The sequence below is a fragment of the Rhipicephalus microplus genome, chromosome 3 (genome assembly GCF_043290135.1).
Source record: "Rhipicephalus microplus isolate Deutch F79 chromosome 3, USDA_Rmic, whole genome shotgun sequence".
NCBI lineage: Eukaryota > Metazoa > Arthropoda > Arachnida > Ixodida > Ixodidae > Rhipicephalus > Rhipicephalus microplus.
In genome coordinates this window covers 32,882,183-32,899,534 of record NC_134702.1, presented here as the reverse complement: position 1 = coordinate 32,899,534, position 17,352 = coordinate 32,882,183, and the positions used below count along the sequence as shown (strand labels likewise).

At 47.4% G+C, this 17,352-nt stretch overlaps 1 protein-coding gene across 6 annotated transcripts in view; it reads left to right on the top strand.

The window, feature by feature from the left end:
• The window catches only part of LOC119176890 (uncharacterized), a 326,865-nt gene that overhangs the window by 195,815 nt on the left and 113,698 nt on the right, over positions 1-17,352 (top strand). For all 6 annotated transcript variants that reach the window (XM_037428242.2, XM_037428235.2, XM_075889209.1 and 3 more), the window contains exon 5: positions 3,106-3,151. In XM_037428242.2, coding sequence (XP_037284139.2) covers positions 3,106-3,151 — 46 coding nt within the window. The remainder of the gene's footprint in view (positions 1-3,105; positions 3,152-17,352) is intronic.

Sequence of the window (17,352 nt, the reverse complement as noted above, 5' to 3'; positions counted from 1 at the left end):
TTAAACTGCTCTGAGCTATTATGTAGCATCGTAAAGTCTTGAAACGAAATTTTTTCTCCCACATGCTATGCTGAAAGAAATGCTTATTTCGAAGAGCTCAAATGCAGATCTCGCTTCTTCTTCGCTAGGCTACCTTTTATTCGTTGTCGTTCGTATGTGCATTTGAAGATGGAGAATTAGGGCTTATCTGTAAGGCCTCTTCACCTTCACAAAGCCCATTGTTGGGTTTTCTTTTTCTTTACTTGGTATTAGTATCGGCGTTTAGGTCGCGAAGACTTATACGACGCGAATTTAAACCTGGGCGTTCTGTACAGCGCGGGCGTCTTTGTTACGCGGAAAATGGGGTCAAGCGTTGCCGCCGATGCTGGCTACAATATACTTTGAAAGGGTCTGCAATGTTGTCGTTTTTAAACGAAATTTTCAAAGATGCGCATAATAACACGCGAGTTGGAATGCTCTCCCGGTTGCTTTTTGTCCAAATTAAAGCGGACAGTTCCTTTTACTCAAGGTGCGCAAGCGTTCTTGCAGCTGTGAGGATCATACTGTCCTGCACCTGTCACTATGTATGAGTATTATTATTAAGAAATAATTCTGCTACTTCGGAACATTGCAATAACTATTTTTTGCGTTCAAACATATAATCCAGCCACTCTGTATAGGAGCCCCGAAACTGCTGCTTGCCCAACCCGCTGCAGATGATGTAGCTTATACGCTGGGACGTAGTCCGTCACTCATACGAATATTAACGGTCTCGAGGCCTTGTTCTGTAACTGTTCGATTTCTGAAGAGCCAGTTTTGCCAACACGTCATTGGGTCACGCCATCGCCACGGGAACGGGGTGGGGGCGGGGTAAATTTTCGGCGTTAGCAGTTATACGGTTTAGTCTCGTAGAGTCTACCCAAACAAAGATTGAATTCGCCAGTGCGTATTGCTGCTGAGCCTCAGCTGTCGGCAAACACGGCCGCTGCGCATGTTGTAGTATGAAGAGCAGCAGCAGCAGCAGCAGCAGCAAAATTGCCGTTTTGCCGCGCTTGTTGGCGCACCTAAAGAGTTAAGCAGCGGGCCAAAATTTTCGCAGTTCATTTTCCTCGCATCGCCAGCAACTGAGTAACTTATCCCGCAGTTCTGGACGCAACTGTCGCATCAGTTTCTTTTTTTATGTCGTTTGTTTTGTTCGTTTCATATCGACTGCAGCAACGATCGTTTCGCATGTCACTTCTTTCACCTCCTTTCACCCACCTGTGTCTGACGGATGGCAAGGCCTGTAGTCTTCCCGGTAGACGCAAGCAGAGCGCTGCTGTGTTTTCTTGTGGAAAGAGCGAGCCCGTCATCTCGCCTGGTAATGAAAGGCGAAGAAACGCAAGACACAGAGAGACAGAGAGAGAGAGAGGAGAGAGAGGGGTGGTGTTTTCTATATTGGTTCCGTTGTAGGCATACGTCGCGACGTGCGAGCTCGATTGCGTGACTTGCCCGTTGACGTGCCCCTCCTTTTCTCCAGCTCTGGCATCTCGTTTTCCTTACTGCTCATTCTTTCGTCGTTAATGGTCATTCTGCTTCCGCCTTGTGTTTTTCGTTTCGATTTTTTGTTGTTGTGGTAAGGCGGGGAGGAGCACCTGCTTTGTCCAGGCGGCGTCCTCTTGTGGCGTACTTTGGCCTTGTCACAAAAACGTGCAGCGTTCACAATTGGCGTCAGCCGGTCAACAGTGCAAATTAAAACTATATATATATATATATATATATATATATATATATATATATATATATATATATATATATATATATATATATATATATATATATATATATATGAAATAAAAAAATATTCTCTCTGTTATTAGGCCTTTGTGCAAGTCGACTCGAAGGCGTAAGCCATCTACTGTTTCTTTTTAGTCGATAGTATTGATTGTCGGCGACAGTGGATCATTGGTTACGGTGGTCGGCGGCCGACCTGAAGGTTGTGCGTTCGATCCCGGCCATGGCGGTCGTATTTCGGCGCGGACGAAATGGTAGAGTCCCGTGTATTGTCAGTGCAGGTCAAGAAAAACCGGGTGGCCGAAATTTCCGGAGCCCTCCACTACGATGACTCTCATCATCGTATCGTGGCTTTGGTATTATCGATAGCATTGATTTCCCTATCCCCCCTCCCCCCCGCAAAAGCTTTCTGCACACGGCGTGGTTTTGCTTTGACTACGGGATAGGCCCACGCTTGACCGAGTAAAGATGTCACGTTATAATTACACAATCTGGTAACGCGTTTTGTGGCGTAATTATAACGTCATAAATCAGGTAACCTGCAACGTTAGCGAAAGATTTTTTTCACCCACTAGAACCTAGCTGCCGATATGCCGATCCGAATTCCGCGTAATCTTGTTCGGGGCATCTGGTCACCAAGGTCTCGAGGGAAACGAACAGGCCGATCAGGTCATCCGAGCACTCTCTTCCCGGGCTATCTCCCTGTTTTTGGCAGCACAGTTCTGTGGAGAGGTGGCTGAAGCCTTCCACATAGTCTGCGTGTACCAGTCGAATTCATCCATCCCCTCGAACCCCAACACCACGAGAGAGGACTGAAAGGTGGCCCTGTTCAGCTGTCGGGACCTGAAGGCCCAAGAGGCCTTGGTTCAGTGAACATGGGCGGCGTTGCTTGCCAATGGAGCTCCGAAATAGGGATTCCATGTAGTGCTGCAAGGAAAAGAGGCCAATAAGGCCCCAGACCAATCACATCTATGTAACCATTTAATGGTTATCAAATGTTTGATTATCACACCCACACGACAACGCATTCCATTTCCGTCTTTTGCACACGTTCTAGGCACTCGTATAATATAGCGTCCTCTCTACACCGGGAAGAAGCTAAAATATATTTAACCCAAAGAGGCTTGTGCCGCTCGTGGATGGGCTGAATAATTAATTTTAGGACGGGTACGTTGAGAAGTGCCAAGACGCTGCATTAAAATATCCCGTTACAGAATCCCCCGTAAGCGTATACGGCGTTCTAATTTTAATTGGTAAAGAGTGCGGCATGTTCTGCGCTTGCTATAGAGTGATAAATAAGTGACATCTTCCTAATTTATGCGTGTTTTTTTTCTGTTTTGTTTTCTGACGCAGTTTTTCACCACGCCAACTTCCTTTCCTCCATTGTGCCGGAGTCATGGTGAGTTCTTTTTCGTGTTGCTTTGCTCAATTAGATCTTTGTTTTTTATTTGCATTTCTTGCTTGCTTTTTTTAGTGCAGCTACCCCTTTTTAGAAGCCTATTTTATAGGCGGGTGGGGGGGGGGGCTTGATTTCCTTGTTGCATATTAAACTTCTCCCGGTGCTTTATCATCCAAATTGATCAAATCCTGCGATCTCTTTATGTCCAGATGTCGCCCCCAGGGTCTTGTTCACATTTTTTTCTTGCATGTTTTTTTTTACTTCATTCTTTTATTATTTTGCTTTCAGAGCTACAACTTGATTTTTTTTTTGTTTAATATAGTGCGCTTCAGAAACACCCGCTGCTGAAACTTGACTCAATGTTTCGGTGCGTTCTTCTTGCTTAAACGTGAAAATTCAAGATTGGATCCGTATATTGGGTCAACATTTAGAGAAATGGCTCCTTTTTTTGAGCGATTGGCTAAGAAGCAGGTGGTATGATGTAGAAAAAACCTGATATATAAATACAAAGAATGTAGGCAATAAACTTTGTTAAGAATCCAACGAGGAATCGCTGGCCCGGACTATGGGCCTCCAGGAGCCGTCGTGCGGGGAGCATCGTGCGATGTCCTCGTCAATAGCCCTAGCTCGCTGGACAGTCCGGCTTTGGTACACTGCGCGCGTAATTATCTACCTGAATTTTTCTGCTTGCCTCAAAACGCGTATCGTGCCCATGGGCGAACAGAACATATCCACTCTCGCTCCGCAGAAGCCAGGAATGGGAGTTGTCATAGATTTTCCTAAAATGAACTACAGGGGACTCTGGCGCTGCGATCGAGCCCCACCGCGGTGGTCTAGTGGCTAAGGTACTCGGCTGCTGACCCGCAGGTCACGGGTTCGATTCCCGGCTGCGGCGGCTGCATTTCCGATGGAGGCGGAAATGTTGGAGGCCCGTGTACTCAGATTTGGATGCACGTTAAAGAACCCCAGGTGGTCGAAATTTCCGGAGCCCTCCACTACGGCGTCTCTCATAATAAAATGGTGGTTTTGGGACGTTAAACACCACAAATCAATCTGGCGCTGCGATCGTTTAGCGACCATGGGAATGATGAGTATAATGCGCGGATCTGCCTAGTCTTCGTGCTTGCGGGCATCGAAAGCACTTGCAGTTTTGTTTGTTGATGTGTTCTTGTTATGTTTCAAACGAAAAAAAAACGAACAGTTGTGAGCTTCGTGACCCCATTTGAAATGGTGAGCCTAAACAGTTAAAATAGTAAAGTGAAACTGATTGATATGTGCTGATTTTGGTTTCGTGACAAAGCAACTCTAAGCCACTCGAAACCATATGCAGCCAAAAGTAGGAAGATTGGACAAATCCGTGAACTACCCACCGTTTCCATGCTGGCTCAAGCGCGGTGCGTAAAAGTTCCCATAGACATTAGCGCCAGAGTTCCCTCCAGTGTACTTATAGGAAGTTCTACGCGAGTAGCTAAGGGTCGTTCCCGCCTTTTCACGCTGCTACACGGGTTGCGATAATCTAGCTAGCCAAACTGGATAAACGCTGTTGTTGTTATAGGGGAAATGTGATGGTGACGTTTATTAAATATTACTATTTTTATCGGCAGTGTAACCACTGTGCTTTAGAGAGAGAGAGAGAGAGAGAGAGAGAGAGAACACAAGAAGAAAGGTAAGGAGGTTAACCAGGGCTGAGCCCCGGTAGGCTACCCTGCACTGGGGAAGGGGAGAGAGGATGGAAAGTTATAGAGGAGGAAAGAAAAGGCCACTGACTGGGCCGACGCGTAACAGTTTCACCATCACAAACGATGAAACAGGCCGGTGTCTTTGAGAAAATGCAACAGTGCTTTCGTTGCCTTTCGGAAATTAGATGGACAGTGCCATGGTCTCAATACTTTTTTGACAGTGAAATCACTTCTGTCCAGTCGATTTAAAACACTGCGCAGGTGAAGCCTCTCGTTTGTGTATGCCGGGCAGTAGCATTGGATGTGTTCAATAGTCTCATCGACAGCACAGTTGTTGCACTCCGTGCTGTCGGCCATCCCTATCTTAAATGGGTAGGCATTGGTGAAGGCTACGCCCAGACGCAGACGGCACAACACTGTACCTTCCTCCCTAGAAAGACCAGAGGGTAGCCGCAGTCGTAGAGATGAATCGAGAGAATATAGTCGCTGATGTGCGAACTGTGACGACCGCCACTACTAGAGTGTCATCTCCTGCGCCAGCTTACTTAGGTATCTAGCCGAGTCAATCCTAGATAAAGGGACGGACACTAGGTTTGCTTGTACGTGTGCATTTCTGGCTGCTTCATCGGTGAGGTCATTGCCGGAGATACCGCAACGACTTGGTATCCACTGGAACACAACGTTGTGATTGATGATTGATATGTGGGGCTTAACGTCCCAAAACCACCATTTGATTATGAGAGACGCCGTAGTGGAGGGCTCCGGAAGTTTCGACCACCTGGGGTTCTTTAACGTGCACCCAAATCTGAGCACACGGGCCTACAACATTTCCGCCTCCATCGGAAATGCAGCCGCCGCAGCCGGGATTCGAACCCGCGACCTGCGGGTCAGAAGCCGAGTACCTTAGCCACTAGACCACCGCGGCGGGGCAACACAACGTTGTGTCCTTGTTCGGTCGCATAGTGCAGCATTTCTCTGATCTCCCGTACCAGTTGTTCGTAGGACCCGTGATGAAGTGCCGATGAAAGACATTGTAGAGCCGCCTTGGAGTCACAGAATACTGCCCACCGATTAGCCGGTTGTTGCTTGATATAATCGATGACACCTCGCAGGGCAACAATTTCCGAACCAGTTGATGTGCTCACGTGACAAAGTTTGTAAATGATGTTGATGTGCCACGATGGAATGACGGTGGCGCCGGTGAAGCTAGTCTGGGTGGTAGATCCATCCGTGTATACGTGGATTCTGTCAGCGTAGAAAGTGTGTAAAGAGTCCAGAGTCGCTTGCTTCAAGGCCAAGACAGAAAGGACTTTTCTATTTCTTATTCCTGGGACGGAAATGCCCACGTCGAGTTGTCGTAGTCTCCAAAAAGCGCACGGTGAACGCGCTAAGGGTATAAAACCGGATGGTAGCAAAGCGCGGTGGGAGCTGACGACCTTATAGAACGACGCCTGCGGTCGTTGTTCTGGCAGAAATGTCAAGTGGCTGGATACTATCCGTGAAATGTGCCGAATATGTGCTCTCAGCACGTCGGTTATGACGGAAGTCGTAACCGGATGATCCCGAGCCAATATAACTGTTCCAGCGGTTGAGGTAGTTCGTGGTAGGCCGAGACAAACACTCAGTGCCTGTGCTTGCACACTCTGAAGTGTTTGAATGTTTGTCTTGCAAGTTTTAGAAAGCAGAGGAGAACTGTAGCACAGTACACCAATAAAAAGTGCTTGATAAAGCTGTAGCATGGAACTCAATGACGGACCCCATCTTTTTTCAGCGATGACCTTCAGGACGTGAACAATAGATACGAGTTTCGCTTTCAAGCTAGTCACATGAGGGCTCCAGGAGATGTCGCGGTCAACAATGACACCTAGAAAACAATGGCTATGCTTGTAAGAGATGGGCTGGCCAATAATGCTTATCGGGTAACTTGTCATCGCCTTGCGCGTGAAGGCCACCAGTGCACATTTTTCTGTTGAGATTGTTAGGCATTGCGTGCGAAGATAGTCAGATGCTTGCGACGCTGCCCTATGTATTGTTGCTCGAACTTGTAGGCGTTTCAATGCAGATGCCCAGACACCGATGTCATCAGCGTATATTGAAACACTGACTGTTTCAAGAAGAGCTTCCGCCGGGCCAAGCAAGGCAACATTGAAAAGAACTGGGCTTAAAACACCACCTTGCGGGACGCTACGGCACGTGTAGTGGTCTGAGGTCGGGCCATCCTCAGTATATACAAAAAAGGATCTTCGTGTCAGGTAGCTTCGGATCCATCGAAACATTTGCCCTCCCAGTTCAATTAACAGAGGTGTGTCTATAGTATAGCTTGATGGGAAACGTTGTCATATGCACCTTTCACATCAGAAAAGAGCGCAAGTGCTAGTCGTTTCCTAGATTTATGCTTTTCTACTGATGACACCAAATCGATGACGTTGTCAATCGATAAACGGCCTCGTCGAAATCCCGCCATGGAGTCGAGGTAAATGTAGTGCCGTTCAAGGAACCATTCTAGGCGCGTGAGAATCATGTGCTCCATGAGTTTCCCAACGCAGTTGGCCAGAGCTACAGGCTGGTATGATGTCTGCACCAGAGGGAAGTTTCCCTGCTTTTAGAAGTGGCACAAGACAGCTCCGTTTCCATTCTTGAGGTACGATGCCATCTTCCTGTGACCGATTAAATAAATTTAGCAGTTGTCGTCTAGCTGCTTGGCCTAAGAGACGCAGAGCCGTATACTTTATCCCATCAGGTCCTGAAGAAGAAGAACACCTACACAGTGTCAGTGCAGCTTCTAGCTCTTCCATAGAAAACGGAACATCCATACTTATATCTCGTGGACCGGGAATATTATATAAAAGCGCATCGGAGAATAGGACTGTCCCGCCGGTGATGTTCGCGCGAAAACCCTCTGCAACATCAATTTCGCGGCGGTTGAGACAAAGTGCGAGAGCCTTGATGGAATGACGTTGCATGGCGCCTGAGCGAAGACCCTGTAGAGTTTTCCATACATGAGACAATGGCTTGCGTGGGTCTAATGACTCACAAAAGCTTTTCCAACTTTGATTCTGCTGCATGTTTTTTCTGCATACGCCTTGCTACTCTGAGATCAAGAATCAACATGGTGCGCCTGTATCTTCTCTCAGCACGTCTACGTGACGCCCGAAGCCTTTCTAATTTGATGTCAAGCTCCGTGCGCTCTTGTGAGCGAATGAAGCGGCGCGTATTATTTTTCATTGCATCTGCAATTACTTCTTCTAAGCCACACGAGGAATCATTTCTGCACGTGTCCTCCACTTGATCTTCATAAAGTGTCCAGTCTATATACCGATTGACCGGCGAGGACGCAGTCTCTTGGCCATCAATGCTGACATAAGTCGGAATGTGGTTGTTACCATGGTTTTCGATGTCTGTAAACCACCGCACTTTTGAACTTAGGCAACACGACACCAGTGTCAGGTTGAGACAGCTGCTGTACGTCGTTCCTCGCAGGCATGTCAGGCTGCCATCACTCAGAAGGCGCAGGTTGTGGTCTGACACAAACGATATCAGTGGGCGCCCCTTCGAGTTTGTCCTCAAGCTTCCCCATATCGGATTATGTGCATTGAAATCACCTGTTATAATGCAAGGATCTGGAATAGCTACTATAATGTCTGTTAGTCTTTTACAATCAAATTGACTTGCGGGGGATATATATACGCCGATAAGTGTAAAAGACAACCGCTTCTTCTTCAGAGTAATGCACACATACTGGTTGTCGTCATGTGGTGGTATAGCATGGGCGAAATAAGTAAGGTCCTTGCGAATGTAAACAATAGCTTTGCTGCTACTTCGTGGTTGAGGCGAAAGACTCGTATCCTGATATTCTTATAGTCGATGAATCCGGCTCACAGATTACCATTATCGGGAAGCAGTTTTTAAACACGAACTACCGGAAGTCCGATATCCAGGACCTCAGGCCTCTCACAATCTATTGAAATATGAAGGCGTTTCGAATATCATCTGCAAATGATGGCTGTTTCCGTTGATAAGCCATGGTTCTGCTGTTAATCTTCTTAAACAATCGACTTCTGAAGGCTTGCTAGAACCGGGCTGATGGTATTCAGCCGCTGCAATGCGCTTCGTGCTATTGGTGTTCCCACCCTCTCCGCGAACACACGTATGGTACTCATGAGGGAGCTGACCATGGCGACTATTTGTTTATCCTCCTCTGTTGGTTTAGAGAATTCGGACGAGGAGTGCTTTACTGCTGAAGTCTGATGACCCTCTCGAGTGGAGTGTAGTCGAGGGAGTTCCGGCCAGGCGTCAGCTGTGTCGCTGTTGGCGGCTTCTCTATCCTTCGAACCGACTGCGCTTGTTCTGGGACACAGAAGTGGAGGTGACTTTGAGTGCAGTTCGCAAGACAACGGTGTCTTGGATGTCTTGGAGCGCCGTCAATGGCGCGATCGTCGTCGTCTATTAGATGCGGCTGCTTCCCGGTGAGACGAGTGATCCCGAACCATTTTCTTCAGCACTGCCATTTCCCTTCGAATAATCGGACAATCACTCGGAAATGCATCGTGAGGCCCGTCACAATTCGAACATTTCCGAGTATTGGATTGACATGCGCTAGTGACGTGAGGTTCAGTGCATCTGGCACAAACGGTGGTGTTGTTGCACACGCTGCTCACGTGACCCAACTTCGCATATTTTATGCACTGAAGTGGCCTCGGTACGAAGGGAAGAACAGCGTGCCGAAAGTGTCTCACCTTCACGTGTGACGGGAGGGTTTCACTGTTGAATATGATCCTCACGCAACGTGACGTGCCGAGACGAAAAACACTTTTTATGATTGTGCCTTCTGTAGCGGGCTTGATCAGGATTGGCAAGTCTGTGTTGACAATGGTCTCGTCAACATCATAAGTTACTCCAGCAATGACTTCTTTGCCTAGCGTTATGTGCGAGCGGACTGCCATGCCATTGAGTTCTGTGACCTTGCGCAATATGTCCAGCGCAGCCGCGTGGTTAACGTCAATGGTTAGCACAATCTTGCGCGTGTTCACTCTGACGTCTTTGATTTCGTTTGGCACCAGTGCCTCCAGTTGTGCAGACACGGCTTGCCTGTTGAGGCGCCTCGTGTTGTCCGTGGCAAGAACTGGCATCAACAGGACGGTGAGTGCCTCGATACTACGTGAAGGTCTTATGGTGGACACACTCGAATCGGATGGCGTGCTCAGAAACCGTTTCTTTGCCTTTCGGCTCCTCACCAGCTCGAAGGTGTCGTCACTGGACTCTTCACTGCTGACATAATAGTTCATGGTATCGTCACTGTGAGTGTCGCTCTCGGCGCCGTTGCGCTTCCTGGAGGTGGCTTCTGCGGGATTCGTGGGGTCTGGCGGACGCGTGTGGGACTCCATCTCCATCGCACGCTGGCAGGAACCCGAGCTTGACTGGTGAAAACAATTATATCCACAAAAAATAAATAAAAAACTGAGGGACTCGCCGTTCTGTCAGAGAGACACTTCGTCTTCCTTCCCCATGCCCGCTGTCCTTTAGCTTTCAGTAAGTGCTGGAGGTGATAAAACGAAAGCAAGATTTCTGGGTAAACAGAACGGATATATATATACATGCGTGTGTGTGTGTGCGCGTGTGTGTGTGCGCGTGCGTGCGTGCGCGTGCGCGTGCATGCGTGCGTGCTTGCGTGAGTGCGTGCGTGCGTGCGTGCGTGTGTGTGTGTGTGTGTGTGTGTGTGTGTGTGTGTGTGTGTGTGTGTGTGTGTGTGTGTGTGTGTGTGTGTGTGTGTTTGCAAAGTCTGTAATTATTTCTACTCAGGTTTCGCAAGCTGCTCGCTGCACATACGTGACAGGATCAATTGTGAACTGTGCGTGAAACGTCTGACGTGGGGCGTCATAGCTTGCGTTTGTTATCGGACCGCCAGTATTGCCTGTAAAAACAGTGCATTGAAAGAACATTTATTTTTTGCTTGTTTTCTGGTTAATACAAGGGAAACTAGTCTGTGTACTAAGATTCAACACCAGCTTAGTAAATCTTCGTTGAATTATCACCTCTTTCTTTCGTTTTTTCTATCTATCTATCTGTCTATCTATCTATCCACCTACCTACCTACCTACCTACCTACCTACCTACCTACCTACCTACCTACCTACCTACCTACCTACCTACCTACCTACCTACCTACCTACCTACCTACCTACCTACCTACCTACCTACCTACCTACCTATCTATCTATCTATCTATCTATCTATCTATCTATCTATCTATCTATTTCCCCACGTAAAACCTCCCCACGTAGCATACAGGATATTTACTGAGACGCCTCGCCGCTAATTAAAAAAGCAGAACTGATCCATTGGTCGCGAGAGGCGCCGCTCTTCTGCGTAGACAAATGAAGCCGATTGGCGACCCTTGTCAACATCCGGCGAGAACATTAGCGAAATGCACCCTAAACGGCGGGTACCATGCGCAATAAAGAACAACAATAAAATATTATGTGCAGTTTTACGTCCCAAAACTACGACATGATTATGAGGGCCGCCATAGTGGAGGGGTGCGGAAATTTCAACCGTACACGGGCCTCTACACATTTCGCCCCCATCTAAATGCGACCGCCGCGGTGGATCGCACCCACGACCTTCGAGTCAGCAGCCAAGCCCCCTCGCCACTGATCCACCGTGGCGGAAACGCAGGAAGCCTTATTTTTTCAAGGCAAAAGCCTTAGATGGCTCAACAAACGTGAAATTGACCGGCGTACCAATTCAGCGGCGTCTACATGAGTGATGAAAAACAAAAACCTCCACCTCGCGATGAGGTCACCAAGTGACACGGGTCGCCAAAAATGTGTGGCTTCATCATGACGTGGCAGAACGTGACGTCACGTGGTGAAGTCATCGCGCGGGACATCATTGCTTGCCACGAAAGGTGCGCCGATCGCTGAGGCAGCGCAAGATGAGATGCAGGAAGCTTACAATGCCTCGGATCTTGGAGGCAACGCAAAATCGCGTCAGGTGCTCAAAGTTTTGCGAGGAAAGCGAAGGATGATACATCGACTTGATGAAAAAGAACAATTCTGCCGCCTTCGAGTAAACTGAAGTGGACACACAAGAGACCTGTAAGTTTTGTGAAGGGGTTCCTTTCCTTCTCTGCTTGAACGTTTGTGCAGCTGTTAAAGAAAAATCACCCGGTCTGCGCGGAACACGCAGAACAGTCACAGTGGAAGCTAAAAGAGCCTTTTTTTTAGACACCCATAGGCAATACTACAGGCGCACTTGCATGGCATTCACTACATCATAAATCGTTATAATTTTCAAGAAGTTGGCAAGCACCAACTACGCCGTTATTCGGTCTTCGGAAAGGCGCGGTACCCGCTATACACCTGTAATACTTAATAATGTGCAATTTGTTGATGTCGAGGCTGATGACAATGAACAATTATGGATGAGTCTTTTGTAATCGTTTATAAGCACTAAACTAGCCACTCGTTACGCTATTCACTTTGTGTGACGCCCGGATGGGGTTTCACTCCTTTCAAATGCTCTATTAAACACGTTAACATGATTGTCTCCCCGAAAGGAAGCCTTCGTGGTTTGTTTGCAACGCATTCCCAAGCACCGGTGAGGAAGCTCAGTGGCACGGAGAAGGCCCGCGAGTGAATTTGATGCGTCCCTCACAAAAAATGTATTTTGTCATCTCGGCGACGCTCCTCCTCCATACAACGGCCCACCCGTGAGGTATGGTGATGCCAGGAAATGTATTTTAGATCCTTAGAATATTTAATTAATAAAATCGGAGACCGGTCGTCTGGCTGAACGTAACGTGCCGCAGAGTGCAAGGGGCGTGTTAAATTACTTCGAATTTCTCAGTCGATCACACTAATTCTCCCCACCCGAAGCTTCGTGTAGGCCACGGGGTGACATATCTTCGCGTACCTCACGTTGCACGACTTCCAGGGTTGACGGCTCGCTCGGCATCTGACGTTTCTGCTCGCTGCTCGACAACCTTCGCCGTTTGATTTCTGGCGCTGTCGCGTCCTTCCCGCGTAACATATTTCCACAAGAATCCATGGAAATAAATCAACTCGTCGCGATTCCGTTTTTCGGGGCAGTTCTGCGCCCTTTGCGGACGTCGTCGTTTCAACATTCGATTCCTCGCTACATCGCATTCCACGCTATATCTTCTTCTTGCACGAGGCCTGTTGCAACCGAAACCTTCATTTTCCCTTTATCGCTTTGCGAACGCGCTGTCTTTCACAATCGTCGTCGTCGTCGTTTCACATTTGACCCCTGACAACAACGCAATGCTATCGTCTTTCAAGCGGACTTTGTACCAGAAACCTTACTTTCCCGTTGTAGCACTGTAAACGCTGTGCTTGCTTTGCACCCGAATTTATTCCTCGTGTACCAATAAAAAAAAGCGGGAGATAGAAGAAATGTGTCTGTGCGTACGAGATAGAGAGAAAGAAAAGTGTTTGGCTGTGTAAGCGAGAGATAGGAAGGAAGAGTTTAAAAGAACATTTGTGCATGATGTGCGGACGAGAGCAAGAGAGCGCTAGAAAAAAGAAGGAAGTGAAAAGCAGGTCAGGAAGAGGGTAAGGGGGAAGAGTAGGCTGTAAAAGCCAGAGTGAAAGGTACGGCCAAATGAAAAAACGAAGAAGCGCATGTTGTTTCTATAGTGGGGCAAACGTGAGTGGCCGCGGCAGAAGGGCAAACAGCCAGCATCGTTCACGATGAGAGCCCCCAACTGGATCTTTATTGAATTAAGGCCTTCACGCCGAATCTCGCGAAAAAGGAAAAAAAAAAATCCTTGACAGGAAGACGGTACGCACAATTCTGTGACAGAAAAGATGAGGCAAGAAAACAAAACAAGACGGAGGGGGGAAAGACTATGGGTATGAGCCAAGTTCTTTTAGACGACAAAACAAAACAATACGAGAGGAGTAGGAAGTAAAAAAGGCAGAGGAAATACTTCGTGTTTTTTCTCTCTCTCCTGTTTAGCATAAGTGTACCTCCGTAAGCTATACAATATTCACATATCATCGCAGTAAAGGTGGAGGTGTTTGCCCAGCTAAAGGCTTAACAATGCTACTCAAGGAGTCGTGTGGGATATGAGATGCGCACGCACACACGCAAGGTGACCGATTTGTTAGCAAAGTCGCAGACATGCGCAGAAACTAAATGTTTCCAGATTCAAGCGTGCCGAGGTTCGCGCGCACTGATGTTAACGTCATCGCTGAGTTTGCACATATTTTTAATAACTTTCGCTTGAGCTACGTGGGGAGGTTTTCATCTGTATTCAGTGCCAGTCTCTCGCGTAAACAAACCCGCCACATTGCCTGCTTTTTTTTGTTACTTGTTCTCTCGGTCTTTCTATCTATTCTCGCCTTTTTATCTCGTGTCCCGAAGGAAAAAGCAAGTTAGAAGACGTCTTTCCACGAGCGCTTTACTCTATTTATTTATTTATTTTGCAATTTTATTGGCCTGATGATTATCTCGGCTGTGGCGGCTGCGTTTCTGGTGGAGGCAGAAATGTTGTAGGCCCGTGTGCTCAGATTTTGCTCACGTTAAAGAACCCCAGGTGGTCGAAATTTCCGGAACCCTCCACTACGGCGTCTCTCATAATCAAATGGTGGTTTTGGGACGTTAAACCCCACATATCAATCAATCAATCAGTTGGCCTGATGATTGATTGATATGTGGGGTTCAACGTCCCAAAACCGCCATATGATTATGAGAGACGCCAAAAATCGTTTTGCCTATCTCTTTATTTATTTTACTAAGGGCGATCACTTCAAGGGCGAGGCTTTTCCGTCTGTTTCGCGTCCGTGTGGATGGCTATATTCTAAACAAATCTGAGACTCACACAAAAAAAAAGGTTTAACACTAAACAGCATTAATAATTGTGACGAAACATTATAAAACACCTAAAATCACAAACCTTTTATGCTAGTCGGCGACTTCAACGTGGGCATTCCGGACCTAAAGACCTAACTTCGCCAACTCGTCACGCGTTTCACTTCGTGGAGATGCATGTATGTCTTTTTTTTCTTTTTTTCTTTTTTTTTCTGGGGTGCGTTGTTGTTTTTCGTGACACGTCGTGGGACTCCGGTCCGGCGGTGCGTGCGGGGCATGTGGGATATTACCGTCACCCCCAGCCCCGAACGATGTTTGCCGCACTGTACTTATTGGGACAATCGCGTTTTCGTTTTACTTTCGTGCGGCCGCTATTTGGGACGACTATGAATCCTGGGGCGCTGACCCGTGGAGCAGCGGCCGCTTCGAGAGATGTGTTGAGCGCTGGAACAGAAAGCTTTTGAATGCACGTATGCTCCGCTTGATGGAGATCCGAACCGCTGCCGCGCGTTGACCAACTCAATTCGGCCAGCACATTCGCACACGTTAGCGTAGCGAGTTGCAGGAATGACTGACTGATTGCGGTCTTATAAGACTGGCTTTCGCTATCAGACGCCCCAGAGGGCTCAGTACAAGCCTCTCTTTGCTTCCCGCATAGGCGTACAGCTTCTTGGATGCGTTCGGGGTTGTGAATCCGTAGATGCGCTGACCTGAAAATACCAGCGTGACTAAGCTTAACAAAAAAAAAAAGTCAGTTTCGCCGCAGGGATGAACGAATGAATAGGATACCGACATGTTGGAATATTGCTCGCAGTAAGGCTTGCAGCTATACCTCATTTTGCATCCAATTGCTCGTTACTGTACGCAACGCTGGCGTAAAGGAATACTGACGATCAAGTAAGCGTAGTGGTTTGCCAGCTGTACTCGGACGTGAAGTATAGGTAACCGGTATGAGCACAGTACGTACAAGGGTAGCAGCCGTGTACCGACCCCAGTAGCGTTTAATCAATTCTCAGTTGCTGCATGAGTGACCCAGTTTAACTAACCACTGACACTTGATGCTTATTCGCTTGACAAAGCCGGCCTGTGCCGTTTGTTTTATTTATTTTTATTGAACCGCGCCCGTCTGCAGCCTTTGCAGGCTTTCGCTCGCACATAAAGGATATGACATGTGGCGCGATGTTATCGACTTTGACATTACACGCAGCGTAACGGCTATGGCGAAAATGTGCCCAGAATATTCACATATCATCGTAGTAAAGGCGGAGGTGTTTGCCCAGCTAAAGGCTTAACAATGCTACTCAAGGAGATTCGTGTGGGATATGCGATGCGCACGCACACACGCAAGGTGACCAATTTGTTAACAAATTCGCAGACATGCGTAGAAACTAAATGTTTCCAGATTAAAGCGTGCCGAAGTTTGCGCGCACTGACGTTAACGTCATCGCTGAGTTTGCACATATTTTTAATAAATTTCGCTTGAGCTACCGATACTTCCAATACTTTTGTTCCGAGCGAATTCTTCCACTGAGAGTCTCCTTTTTTTTAGTCATGTTTTTTTTTTTCGCGCGCTGTGCTGAACGTGGCTACTGCTGTTGCTGATGTTTCAGCTTGCTGGCAGAATAGGTTTCTGAGTAATTTCTAAATATATCATCGCCGTGTAGATGTGGTGCAGTGAATTTCTCCTTCATGACACTAACTGGCAACGACAGTTGCCTCTGAGGGATTTTCACTGCGTGGCCCTCCGCCGTTGCGCCCGGCCTACGCCACTGCACTGCGGCAGTTTGCGCAAACTTTTTACAGCGGCACAAAACAAAGAACACAAAAGTCAAAAGGACTTGTGGCCTGTCTTTGATTTCTGTCATTGCTGGAAAAAAAAATTTTTTCTACCTCCGATTACAAATGTGTAGCACCCACTTAGCCCGTTAAAATTACACGTCGATTTACGCTGCTTCATCCACTGCGGTTCGAAGTAAAACGGGGAAGCAGGTCTGCGCATGCGCAGACACGCAGTTGGAGAGGGTGGTGAGCCGCTCTGAAGTGGGAGAGAGAGTGCCGGACAAACCGGCTTCGCGTTGCGAATGCAGTGTGTCGCAAGCGGAATGACTGATTCGATAATATGTTGATCAATAACCTAGTTAGCCGCTTGCATAATTATGCTAATTACCTCATTAAGCTGTAACCCATAAAATGCATTCTTTGTATATTTGATCGCGAAACCGATGTTGTTATCTTCGATTCTCGCTCGGGGATGTTACAAGTTATTGCATCTCATCACGGTCATTCAAAGCGGGGTAATTAGATGCTAATTCATTGCAAAGGATCACGATGCTAGGAAATATTTTCAAATTTTGGTTCTTGTTCACGCACTTTTGCCGAGATGCATGATAACGAAATATGTACTTGCAGACAAGGACAAAAAATTACAACAGAACGTAACTGCCGTGTTCTTGTGTTCTTTTCTTTTGTGACCCTGTCATGGACTTCACGTTTCTGTCGTTCTAATGCAGAAAGATTGTTCCTGGTTAGTATATTCTGCGTAATAGTGCTAATGATTGATTGATATGTGGGGTTTGACGTCACAAAACCACCATGATTGTGAGAGACGCCGTAGTGGAGGGCTCCGGAGATTTCGACCTCCTGGGGTTCTTTAACGTGCACCCAACTCTGAGCACACGGGCCTACAAC